The 14,205-nt window shown below is 42.5% G+C and overlaps 1 protein-coding gene across 1 annotated transcript; it reads right to left on the minus strand.

Moving 5' to 3' along the window:
• Window positions 1-6,077: 6,077 nt before the first annotated feature.
• On the minus strand, window positions 6,078-7,782 carry LOC138905993 (uncharacterized). The gene is made up of 3 exons (XM_070194509.1): window positions 7,701-7,782; window positions 7,128-7,416; window positions 6,078-6,570 (listed from the first exon to the last, which is right to left on the minus strand). The coding sequence occupies exons 1-3, from the start codon at window positions 7,780-7,782 to the stop codon at window positions 6,078-6,080; spliced, it is 864 nt and encodes a 287-aa protein (XP_070050610.1).
• Between the last annotated feature and the right edge of the window lie 6,423 nt (window positions 7,783-14,205).

Here is a 14,205-nt window from a genome sequence, read left to right on the forward strand (position 1 = left end):
TGATATACTACAGGATGTAGGGAAAGAGTTTGGAAATCGCTAAGAAGAAATTTTTGTTGCACAGGGCTAATTTTGGCAGCTTATATCTTGCAATCTATAAGGAACTTGGAGATGAGCAAAACATGAAAGTTGTAGCCCTTGGTGTCTAGTTTGCAGAAAGTTAAACTACTTGCAATTTAGAGTTTTGTACAAAACGTTATGACCATTATACTAGAGGCTTTCTGGAAGAGTTGGGCACTTGTTCTTCGCAATCGCGAAGCATTTTCCGCGATCGCGAAGAGTAAATACCTGGGCAGTAGCTATATTTCGAGGTTTCAATCATTTTAAACATATTTGGAGCTATGGAGCTCGGATTGAAGTAATTTTTGAGGCGATTTTCACCATATGGATTGGAGTAAGTGTTCTATATCCTAAAGTGTTTATATTTCATGAATCTATGATTATATTCATCGTTTAATTCGGATTTTATTGGAAGAAATCAAGATTTTGGCAAAATCTTTCAAAAATAAAAATTTAAGATTTAAAGGTCGAGTTGTTATCTGAATTTGATAAAATTGGTATGGTTGAACTCGTATCGGAATGAGTGTTTGAATTTCATGAAAAGTATGTCGGGTTCCGAGAGGCGGGCCCAACGTTGACTTTTTGGAATAACTTTTTAAGTCGGCGTATTATTATCCGGAATTATTTTCGATGAATTTTAATGAAGTTGTACAATTAATTTGGATAGATTTGAGCTGTCCGGAGGTCAATTTAAGCAAGAAGGTGATTTCGGAATATCGGCATAACTTCAAAAAGATAAGTATCTTGCCTAACCTTGAGTGGGAGAATTACCCCTTAGGCATCGAGTCTTATGTGCCATTTGTGAAATATGAAAAGCCGTGTACGCAAGGTGACAAGTATGTACTTGGGCTTATATGTGCAAAATTTATTGAGTTAAAGTCTTGGGCATATTGTGTAGTAAATTTTATAATTGTTGACATTTATTTAATCATCTATTTTCCTCAAATCACATTTATTGAATTTGTTTTTATATGATAATTTGATGTAATTATTACTTGTATATTTACGTGAATTCTGTGAGTTTGATGATTTGATATTTCTTAAAATTTAATTTCATTATGGATTTTTCCTTTGTAAATAATTAATTAAGCACGCTTAAAAAGAAGTGTTAATATAATTATCAAAATTTGGATTAATGCAGGCGTTACCTTATGCTGATTATTTTCTATCTTTGTTGATTGCTTTTGAGGTTTTATATATATTTTATGGAGTCTTGGACTATTTGTTGTGAAATTAATTAATTTTGTTATATCCTTGGTATTAGTTGTGACCATTGGGCAAATTGTGATATGAATTGATTTTGTTACGTTGTCGTAATAATATTTCGTGTAAATTATTATGTTAATTGAGTTATTATTTTGAGGATATAAGGGTGGCATTTCATTGTTGATATTATGTGGGTATAAGGGTGACATTTCACTATTGTTATATGTGTTGGGATATTATCTGGGCGGAGAGATAAAGGTAGCTATAGGAGAGATAAGGGTGGCTGTAGGAGCGATAAGGGTGGCTATTGATATTGCCAGGGCGGAGGGATAAGGGAGGCTATTGTAGGAGTGATAAGGGTGGCTATAGGAGAGATAAGGGTGGATGATATGTGATGGGGTGGAGTTATTGCGTTTGTAATTTTTATGTGATGTTGTGATTTTTCTTGTGTTTATTTTTATACCTTGTGTAATTTATCTTGTTGTTGGTAAATTGATAACAATCTGATTTATGTTGAGATTGGGGGCCCGTGGCTATTGCCAGGCGGATTATGAAGAGAAATGTGGGTACGAGGTGCCGTGAGTAAATAATAATGATATTGGCACGTGAATTGTCCGTGCAGTTATGATATGAAATGTGGGTACGAGGTGCCGTGATTAAATGATAATGATATTTGACACGTGAGTTGTTCGTGCGGTTCTGATAGAGAAATTGGCACGAGGTGCCGTAGAAATATGAAATTGGGCTGAGACCCGTACTTTATAATTTTAAAATAAGGTGTCACGGGGTGACTTTTATTCGAAAGATATTCATTTGAAAAGGATTTATTTGAAAAGGATTTATTTGAAAGAATTATATTTGAAAGATATTTATTTGAAGGGAGTATATTCGAAATATATTTATTGAAAAGTATTATATCCTGAAGAGTATTATTTGAGAAGCATACAGACGAAAGATTTATATTTGAAGGACTTGATTTAATTAGGTGTACTTGTATTTATTATTTGTTGAGCAATATTAATGGTATTCTTGTTGCCTTGCTGTGCATACCACTGATTGATTTGTGTTGCCTTTATTATTATTTGTTTTCTATTATTTTGTATATTATATTGCACATATTATTAGACTAGTGAGTGTCTTGACTGTACCTCGTCACTACTCCACTGAGGTTAGTCTTGATACTTACTGGGTACCAACCGTGGTGTACTCATACTACACTTCTGCACATTTTTGTGCAAAGCCAGGTATTGAAGATATCGGACTCGAACAGAGTTAGAGTGGGATCGCAAGGATTCAAGGTAGAGCTGCTTGGTCGTCGTAGTTCCTTGGAGTCTTTCCATTTTATTATACTGTTAATTATTATTCAAATAGTATTGAGTATTCGATCCTTGAGATCATTTCATGTTTTCAGTTAGAGTTCGTGACTCGGTATTACTAGCCTTGGGAGGTTGTTTGTTGAATATTTCTGCTGTTGGTTTCGACACGTGTATTAAATTATATATTTTTTTAAAAAAAGGCTTGAAATGTAATTATAATTGGCTTACCTAGTCTTAGAGATTATGTGCCATCACGACGCCTATGGTGGGATTTTGGGTCGTGACATCCTGACTTGGCATCGTACTAAAGCCGCCCACAAGCAACGTAGTTAGACAATCTATTAGAACTGTGAAATTGACTAACAACGAGGCCGAATATGAGGCCATGATTGCAGGTCTCGAACTAGCCAAACGCTTGGGGGCAGAGGTGATCGAAGCTAAGTGTGACTCCCTCCTTGTGGTGAATCAGGTTAACGGAACGTTCGAAGTTAGAGAAGAATGAATGAAAAGGTACCTAGATAAGTTACAAATAACTTTACATCGATTTAAAGAATGGACTTTGCAACACGTACATCGAGATCAAAATAGTGAGGCTGATGCCCTCGCGAACTTAGGGTCGTCGGTCGAGGACGACGATCTCAACTCAGGGGCCGTCGTACAACTCATGAGGTCAGTAGTCGAAGAAGGTCACGCAGAGATAAACTCCACGAGCTTAACCTGGGATTGGAGAAATAAATACGTAGAGTATTTGAAAACCGAGAAACTTCCCTCAGATCCAAAAGAATCGAGGGCCCTGCGCACAAAGGCAGGCCGATTCACCTTGTCTGAAGACGGAACCTTGTTCAGAAGAATGTTCGATGGCCCACTAGTAATATGTTTGGGACTAGGAGATACCGAGTATGTTCTGAGGGAAGTTAATGAGGGCACTTGCGAAAATCATTCGGGCGCCGAATCATTGGTTCAAAAGGTAATCAGAGTCGGTTATTACTGGATCGACATGGAAAAAAATGCGAAGGAGTTTGTTCGAAAATGTGACAAATGCCAAAGATATGCTCCGATGATTCACCAACCCGGGAAACTGCTGCATTCAGTCTTGTTGCCATGGCCATTCATGAAGTGGGGAATGGACACCGTTAGCCCTCTTCCATGGGCACTAGGTAAGGCTCAATTTATCTTATTTATGACTGATTATTTTTCTAAGTGGGTTGAAGCACATACATACGAGAAGGTTAGGGAGAAGGAAGTCATCGACTTCATTTGGGACCACATCATATGTCGGTTCGGGATGCCATCCAAAATTGTGTGTGACAACAGGAAACAGTTCATCGGCAGCAAAGTGACCAAGTTTCTCGAAGATCATAAGATCCAAAGAATCTTATCGACACCTTATCACCCTAGCGGAAACGGGCAAGCCGAATCGACTAACAAAACCATCATCCAAAACCTTAAGAAGAGGTTAACCGATGCCAAAGGGAAATGGAAGGAGATCCTACCCGAAGTTCTTTGGGCATACTGCACAACTGCAAAGACCAGTATCGGGACTACTCCATTCTCATTGGTTTATGGCGCCGAAGCCCTAATTCCAGTCGAAGTCGGGGATCCAAGCATCAGATACCAATATGCAACAAAGGAGTCAAATGACGAGGCCATGAATACGAGCTTGGAGCTATTGGATGAAAAGCGTAAAGCCGCCCTTATTCGGTTGGCTGCCCAAAAAACAACGAATCGAGAGCTACTACAATCGAAGAGCCAACCTTCGATATTTTAATATCGGGGACTTAGTGCTAAGTAAAGTCACTCTAAATACCCAGAATCCGAACGAATGGAAATTGGGTCCGAATTGGGAAGGACAGTATCAAATTCTCGAGGTCACCAGAAAAGGGTCCTACAAGCTCGGAATGATGGATGGCGAACAATTACCGAGCAATTGGAATATATCTCACCTAAAACGGTATTACTGCTAAGGTACAACTCGATTTCATTTCTTTTTTATTTCGGACTAACACTTGCAGGTGATCAACAAGAAGCGGCATGAAGTCTTTAGGTCTGAAAGCACACGTTACACTTTTTTTTCTTAGACTGGTTTTGTCCCAAATGGATTTTTCGGCAAGGATTTTAACGAGGCAACAATAGATCGTGCTAACTTAGAATCAAGTCCGATCATGAATCGGCACCGAAGATCAATTCAACAATATCCGAGGTTCCTCTACAATCAACCTCGAATACTGGGGGGGGGGGGGATGGGGGGTATTACCCTCGAATATACATTACCTTCAGATATCAACTTTAGCAAGGAAATTACTTCGTAAAGGAAAGGTCTCGATATGTAGGATTTATTATAAGGGCAAACGGTCAAACGAACCGTGTCCACATAGATTGCTCGAGCCCTGGCATAAAACATGTACGCATGTATGACTGTTTTGCACAAGAATGACGAGAAGTACTTTCCTTGCGATCATCTTATGTTTTTTAAATTATTACATCCCTTCAAGAGTTTCATACTTCTGATCTCCTGAAAATAACGAGCCCAAGGGCAATCCATAATCGGAATACGAACAACCACTCCCTTACTCGGGGATTGCCGTCCGAAAAACTCGAACAACCCAAGTCACTGGGCCTCGGGGGTATAAAACCTATTAGGCAACTCCTCGGTTTTAAAGGCCACAACCACCCCACTCGGGGACTGTTATCTTGGGCAAGCCCGGATAGCTCAGGAAAATAAGTCCAATGGGCAGCTCCTGAACTAAAAGGCTATGGTCGAATTACCACGGCTCGGAGATGTTCGAAACCCGTAACAAAAGCTAGGCCTTCAAAAAAGAAAATTTTTCATAACCGTTTCTAAAGGCTACCCTCGGCAAACTACAATCTCGGCTATCTACTTGGGGAAAAGGTTTTTATAACATCGAACCCCCCAAGACGCCTTAAAACAAAGTAAAGCAAAGACAAGGTTTGTTCGAACTTTCGGACATAGCCAAAATTATTTTATGTTAAGGCGTTCCGACCCTTATGAATACAAGTAAATAAGCAAAGGGAAAATTTGAAAGCTAAAAGGGAAAGAAAGCCTTGTATATATAATCTTTTAACAAAATCCAGAATGACCCGATATAGGAATGTACAATGTCCAAATCAGTCTAAAAAAGATACAAGAAGCAAAACAAAAAATAAAAACATCTAAAGACCTAAGTGGCCTAAGTGGACTGATCCTCATCAGAGGCAGCGTTTTCATCCTCGGGGTCTCCCCCACCTTCAGACTCAGATAATCTCTCGGAGCCTTCCTCGGGAAAATCCAACTTTCGGGCCCTAGCTTCTTCTACCTTGGCATTCTCGATTTCTGCTAGTATGTCAAAGCCCTGAGCATGAACTCCCTCAAGGGCTTTTCTTCGAGCTTCCCACCTTTCATGATCCACCATGCTCTTGGCCTGTGCTTGAATAGACTCGACGTCAACCTTGAATTGGGCCACTTTAGGATCGGCCTTAATATTGACCTCGGCCACCTCAGATTTGGCCGTCTCGAGATCCGTGGCCAGAAATAGCCGAGGTAAGCTCAGATTGGAGCTCCTCGATCCTCTTTTCCTGCACCGAGGTCTTCTCATTTGCAGCCCGAAGCCGAGCCTCGGCTAACGCCAGTTGTGCTTGAACAACTTCCTTTTGTGAGGTTACGAGGTCCATGTTTTTCTTGAACTCCTCGGCCTCAGTTTGTATCGTGTCTACCTGCGCCTGGAGCTGCCCGATTTGTTCAAGCCTTTGTCGAACCTGCAGGATCGGATCGTTAGCCACTGAGTCCAGTTCGTCATCACTATCTTCAAGTACTCGATTTACCTGCTCGGCCCACTCGGTATGCTCCTTCCGAGCAGCTTCTAACTCGGTCTGAAGCTTCTTACTCAGAAGCTTATAAGTATCTCTCTTCTCGGTGAGCTCCCAAAACTCAGCCTCGTGACGGGTTAACTCCCCCCGGATTCGGAGGAAAGCCTCATGGTGCAATCGAGGCCTGCAAGTGTAAGAAAAGGTGTTAGGATTATTTGTAACTTCAAATTTATAATGAAGTAACACTCGAAGTTACCCGATTCAAAGCATGTTGGGCCTCATTAAATAGGCAAGGCGCTTCCACCACGTCCATCACGATTTGGTCCTCTTCGATCACCAAACAACTAAGGTAGCTTGCGACCCCCACGGGGACAAAGATAACTATCGACCGCCTGCGGTCAGGGTTAACACTCGGGGCCGAAACCGATCCACTAACTTTGGGCTCGATGAAGACCCACTAGCACCCGATAACGGTACCTTCCTTGGCACTGGTAAGTCACCAAGCCCGGTGATATCTTCTGAGGCAACATACTTAACCTATCCAAGAAGATATGGATATTAGTCGCCCCCTGAGGCCCCTCGTAAGAACGACCTTCTAGCATACCGGCCTCGTCTATCATGGCGTCTTAGATCTGAGGGGACCCGGTAAGGTCGATCACCCCAAGCTCATCCCTCGGGGTATCTCCCTATGCCCGAGAAGTGTCGGCCCCGGTTTCTCTCTCGACTTCCCTAGCCTGAGACAAAGCAGTCGCATCCCATTCCGGTTCGCAGGTATCGACCAATGCCTTCTCAATAACCTCCTCAGTCCGGGGCAAAATGGTCCGCACCCGAGCCACTAGCTCCGATGGGAGGGCGCTAGTACTTTCCTTGGCTTTACGCACAAGCCTCCTCTTTGGTTTTTTCTTCTCCGAGTCCGGAGAGCTCGGTGCCCTTTTTCTCTTCTTCTTGTCACCTTGCTTCGGAGCAGGGGACTCGAGAGGCACATCCTCACCTTCGGAGGGAGGCCTCACAGCAACGTCCTTAGGGAGACCTACAAAAGAAAATAGAGCCGATAAGAATTCGACAACACAACGAGAAAGACAAAACCTTATCGAACCAACTTACCATGATTACGGGCCTCCCACCGACCCTTCGATAATTCCATCCAAGCACGCTCGGAGTATGGTCTCTGTGAAACAAGATCCTTGACCCATTCCTTGAGTTAAGGAACCATATACGACATCTGGGCCACAACTACAACACCAAAAACACCTATAAGAAAGGAGATGAGAGGAGAAACAATAGATTAAATGTTCAAGGTAAAGTAATACTTACGTTTCATGTTCCATTTCTCGGGAAATGGCATGTCCTCGGCAGGGATCAAAACTGAAGTCTTTATTCGAACAAAATGGCCCATCCAACCTCGGTCCCAAGCCTCATATATACTCGAGAACGGGGCCCTACTGGCCTAGCGAGTAAGCTTAATTAGCCCCCCTCGATAGAGTCGGGAACTGTAGAGACGCATAAGTTGATCGAGGGTGAAGGGACACCCCTCAGTTTTGTTTACGAAGAATCAAAGAAGAGACATTATTATCTAGAATGAAGGGTAAATCTGGCCAAGAGTCACGTCGTACCTCTTGCAGAAGGCAATAATGATCGGGTCTAAGGGATACAACGTGAATGGGTAAGTATAAACACTTAAAACACCCTCTGCATGGGTAATGATCGACTCCTCAGGCGAAGGCACCACTACATGTTTATTGGCCCAGTTGCAATCTTCTTTAACCTTGGTGAGGAGATCATCGATGATCGTACATATGTACCTCGAGACCAGCTCACATCGACCCGGTACCGAGGAAGTTTTTTCAATCTTAAAATCGGCAATGGTCGGGCACCCTGCAGGCATGAACTCCTCAGGGTGTGGTTTCGCCGCAGCCCCGTCGCCAGTGGGTCGTGATAAAGAGGCGACCTCATTTTGCGGGACAGTCTTAGAAGTTTTCGCCATTATAAAATAGAAGAAAAGGAAATTAGGAAGGTATGTTTAGCGGTTTGCTAAAAGTTCAAGAAATTTGGGTATAAGAATTGGAGAGCAAAGGGATTTTTGAAGAACAAGAATAAGAGGAGTTTTGACTGTATAGTGTGAATATATGAAAGTTAGGGTATTTATAGCTTGCTGATGACGGTTCAGGGCCGACCGGCAAAAGACATGCATTTAATGCCTTGGTAACTAGGCCGACGGGATATTTCGGTACCCGTTTGTCGCTTACGTCATAGTCGGGTGTCTCAAAGACCGTTCATCGCTTACGTCATGGCCCATTGAGATGGGATTCGGAAGTTCATTTAGTTTCTCGTCATCTTCTCTCCAAGAAACGAGGGGACTATCTATATACGGTCAAAACCGGGCTCACCCCTTGTGTGACTAATCGATACAGGAATATGATAGGTTATAGGTCGACCTCGAATTAAATCGAACCGAGGTGCGAGGTTATATCGTTAAGTTCGAGATCCCGGGACCAAACAAAATTGAGGTCTGGCGAGATCGAGGGAAATTTGCCAAACCGAATAACAGAAGGATGAAATATCCGCGATCGGTTGTAGATCACATCGAAAATCTCAACACGTATCAAGGATAGGCCAATTAATTAGCTAATCATGAGATTTCTTACCTCATATAGAATTGTATCAAGAGTAGGACTCCCCTACCATATAAAGGGGGTCTGATCATTTGTAAAAGTCATCGTATTACGTAACATAAAGCAATACACTGTCATTTTCTAGCTTTCATTATCTTGTTACTCTGTTCATACATCAGCTGAAACTTCAGTTGGTTCAAGGATGATCGAACTCGAGGGCCAAGGCTGTTCGATTTGTGTGGTTTACATTTATTCCTTTATTGTCAATTTCAATATTAATCTATTCTCTTAATTTGTACCAAATTGTATCATGTATCCTTAAACCCGCGTATAAATTCAATTGTTATCTGATTCGAATGGTTCACGACCCAAATTAACCCCTGTCGTGATGGCGCCTATCGTGGAACTAGGCAAGCCGACTCATTTCCAAAACAAACCGATATTTTCATTTTAAAGATAATTTCAATGTTATTTAACATAAAAACCTTCGTAAAGGAGTTCAAATCAAAATAAAACTTCGAAAGGAAAAGCCCGACATTGGGGTGTCACTAGTCATGAGCATCTACTACAATCTGTCTAACAATATCAAGGCAAACTCAGCCTGGAAAATAGCTAAATACAACTAGAGGAAGATAAGAGGGAGAAGAGCAGGGGCTGCGATCGCCAAACAGCTACCTTGCTATCTCCAAGAAAATCTGCAACCAAAACACTCTATTATCGCTACCGTGTCCAGCTACACCTGAATCTGCACACAACGTGCAGGGAGTAACGTGAGTACGCCAACTCAGTAAGTAACAACAATAAATAAAGACTGAGCAGTAGTGACGAGCAATAAAGCATATAACATTCATATCATGAAATCTCTGTAAAGTACAACATGCTTTAAAAATCAGTGTTTGAATCAAATCATCTCGTTTTAACCCGGTTCCAGTAAAAATCATTTAAAGATATTTTTCCAACAGTTTTTCAAACAAAGGCTCAATGCAAAGGTGAGCAAAAATGATGAAATCATAAATTGCCCCTCGGGCAAAACATCACTCATAAACAGCCCCTCGGGCAAACCTCACAGTCACTCGTGCCACTCGGGCATACCTCACAATCACTCTTGCCACTCGGGCATACCTCACAATCACTCATGCCTCCCAGTCACTCAGCACTCGGCACTCGCACTCAGTAGGTACCTGCGCTCACTGGGGGTGTGTACAGACTCCGGAGGGGCTCCTTCAGCCCAAGCGCTATAATCTGCACGGACAACTCACATGTTGCACGATCAAGTCACGTGCTATAATAATAAAGTGTGCTGCAGGCGGGCAGCCTCGATCCACACTCATCCTCACAATCAGGCCCTCGGCCGATATCAAACATAAATATGCTGTAGGCGGGCAGCCCCGATCCACACTCATCCTCACAAATCAGGCCCTCGGCCTCACTCAGTCATAAATATGCTGCAGGCGGGCAGCCCCGATCCACACTCATCCTCACAAATCAGGCCCTCGGCCTCACTCAGTTATAAACCTCTCAAGCCACTCGGGCATTTTAGTAAAACAGGGCATTCGGCCTAAAATATTTATATGCATCAAAATAGAGTCATAAAACTGAGTTATGTGGTAAACAAGTTTAAACATGACTGAGTATAGATTTTTAATCGAAAACAATGAGAGGATGGTAAGAAACAGCCCCTAAGGGTCCAAACAGCATTGGCGCAAGGCCCAAACATGGCATTCGACCCAATTTACAGAAATTCTTTCTAAAACATATAAGTATCAAATGGTTTCAACAAAGTATGCAACTTTACAGTTGCTACGGGACGGACCAAGTCACAAATTTCCAACAGTGCACGCCCACACGCCCGTCACCTAGCATGTGCGTCACTTCAAAATAGTAGAATGATACGAAATTCGGGGTTTCATACCCTCAGGACTAGATTTACAATTGTTACTTACCTCAAACCGGTCAAATCTCTAACCCGCAATGATCTTGCCTCTGGACTCGGCCTTCAAATGCTCCGAATCTATTCACAATCAATACAATACCATCAATACGGGCTAATGGAATGAATTCCACAAGAAAAGCTTCAAAATTAGACCAAAAACCTGAAATTGGCTCAAACCCGGCCCCGGGCCCATATCTCAAAATCCGACAACATTTACAAAACTAGAAAGCTCATTCACTCCCGAGTCTAACCATACCAAATTCATCAAAATCCGACATCGTTTGGTCCTTCAAATTCTTAAATTACTCTCCAAATATTCCAAGCCCTAACCCCTCATTTTCACTAATTACTATGATTAAACAACGAAAAATTACCATATATACAAGTATTAGGGCTCAAGTAACTTACCTCAATGAAATCCCCTGATTCCCTCTTCAGATGTCTCCCAAAAGCTCCAAAAACCGAATAGAAATGATGGAAATGAACCAAATTCGCGAAAGGTTCTATTTATGGTTTCTGCCAGGTTTTTCGCAACTGCGGTAATTTTCTCACACCCGCGCGACTGCACCTGCAGTCCAAGAAGCCGCACCTGCGCAACTCACTTAATCACACAGCTTCCGCACCTGCGGACACCTTCCTCGCACCTGCGGACTCGCATCTGCGGTCCCAGGTGCGCATTTGCGAAACCAGCCCAAACTCCTCATCTCCGCATCTGCGCTCAAGGCCTCGCACCTACGGGCTCGCAGATGCGGCCAATTCTTCACACCTGCATTCCCAGCCTTGGCCCAGCATCGCCCGCACCTGCGCAGTTCCCACGCCTACCAGCGGCCTCGCACCTGCGACCCTTTCTTCCGCAGGTGCGGAAATAGCAGAAGTAGCAGCTCCAGCGGCAAAGTCCAACTTCGACAAATCCGTTAACCACCCGGAATCACCTCGAGGCCCTCGGGACCTCAACTAAAAATACCAACAAGTCATATATCAACATACAAACTTTGTCGACCTTCGAATCACTCAAAACAACATCCAAACACCAAATTACCCTTGGATTCAAGCCTAAGAACTTCTAAATTTTCAAATTCGGCAACCGATGCCGAAACCAACCAAACCACGTCCAAATGACCTCAAATTATGCACACACGTCACAAATAACACTACGAACCTACTCCAACTTCCGGATTTCTATTCCGACCCCGATATCAAATTTTCAACTGCCGACCGAAATCGCCAAATTTTTAATTTCGCCAATTCAAGCCTAATTCTACCACGGACCTCCAAATCATATTCTGGACGCACTCCTAAGTCCAAAATCACCTAACGGAGCTAACAGAACCATCAAAATTCCAATCCGAGGTCAAATACTAAAGAGTCAAATTTTGGTCAACTCTCCTAATTTAAAGCTTCAACAATGAAATTCCTTCTTCCAATTCGATTCTGAAATACTTGTGACCCGAAACCAACGATTCACACAAGTCAAAGTACATCATACAGAGCTATTGATGCCCTCAAACAACCGAGCGAAGTGCAAATGTTCAAAACGACCGGTCGGGTCGTTACATCTTCCCCCACTTAAACATACGTTCGTACTCGAACGTGCCTAGAGTTGTTCCAAAAGCCATCAAATCGTTGTGTAGCTTTCACATGCACATAACTGAGGGTGATCCCACGTCACCCTATCCCATACAGGTCCGATAGCACAGCATAACTGAAATTCCTCAATTCAACCTAGCCCACAAGCCTTCGAATCAAATTTCCAAGATCCGAAATTTCCTATAAGATGAGAAGTTTGCATCTACATACCGTATATATCTGAACAATCTGTACCAAAAGCCGTAACCATAGCTCAAATACTCAAATTCAAATACCGCATAGCTCGAATGCTCGAAGCAATGATTTCAAATCACAGTATCGACTCAAATCAATCCAGTGCCAGTAATAAACTCATATCAGAAAAACCTCATTTTCAAAACCTTCATACACTGCGATGATGAAAGAAACGTACCAAATTCATAGCCATTCATTAGACCAATAGGTCATGGAGCTCTCGTTCCTTCTACAAGAACTATAGCCAATTTCAAAGCTGACTTCCGATATTATCTTCCTAATTATACCACAATCAAATCTGATAGCATCCATTCTAGGCCCAATGACCTCGTCTCCTCCAACATGATCACTCTAGTGACATGACACATCAATACAATTTAAAGCCGCAACCCGTGCAATCCGTGCACCAGATAGCAACATTCCAAATGTACCCAATCGTAACAATGACCCAAACAGGAGAACCGTTCCGCAAGCTCGATGAGTACCACCCCAACGCAATGCTAAGAACCCATCACACACCGCAGAACCATAACATACGAATCTTACACAAGGGATCATATTTCCACATAACTCTGCTGCAATACACGACCCTATCCAAATACTGGTCCATATGAAGCACCTCAAGCCACCCTGCTAAAATCAATAACCATGCGCAATTCGACATCAAGTATCCAAAGTGCATTACTATAACCACAGAGAAGCAAACGTCACCATGCCACATAAAATCCGAAAGAGCATGACCAATACGTCATCAACCAAGCAATATCCAATACTATTCTAGCTCAAATTCCGCTATAAGGCCATAATATAGCCGCACCATATGTGCATATAACCAATGAATCACAACTCTTCGTAGCATAGAAGAGTAACTCACAGATCATTCCAGAACACGAATAAGCTTCACATCAACCGAATGACACATCCTTCAACAATAGTAGTATGGAGCCAATCAATCCGGCTCGATATAAATACACATCCTAATTGGGCCTACCACTAGGCCCCAAATCAACTATGGTCAGCCACAAATAGATAAATAACCTCCGAAAGTCCACAATGACTGAATCATAACACATTCTATCATCTGGCTAGCTCCAGTCACAACTTCACAGTCCACACCCATGAAACAATTTGCTCATGAGAACTCCCAATCTTCAATTCCATAGAACACATGAATCACCCTATTTGATTCCACCTCCACCGCCCGAATGCCTAACACCTCTCTCATACTCAATCCTCCCACGAGAAATATTTTGAAACTTCTTCCGTGCCACCTGGCAAAAATTTGAATATCAACGGTCGATCAACCAGGAGAGTGCCACAATACCAGCGAAGTACCCATAAATCAAAACACACTGCCCCTTCTGAAATGTACACTCTCATCAAGCTATACCCGATAGTAATATCATTTACCTAGTCATCGGAAACCATTCATACTGCCTAAGAATTTATGTCC

The sequence above is a fragment of the Nicotiana tomentosiformis genome, chromosome 2 (assembly GCF_000390325.3).
Source record: "Nicotiana tomentosiformis chromosome 2, ASM39032v3, whole genome shotgun sequence".
Taxonomy (NCBI): Eukaryota; Viridiplantae; Streptophyta; class Magnoliopsida; order Solanales; family Solanaceae; genus Nicotiana; species Nicotiana tomentosiformis.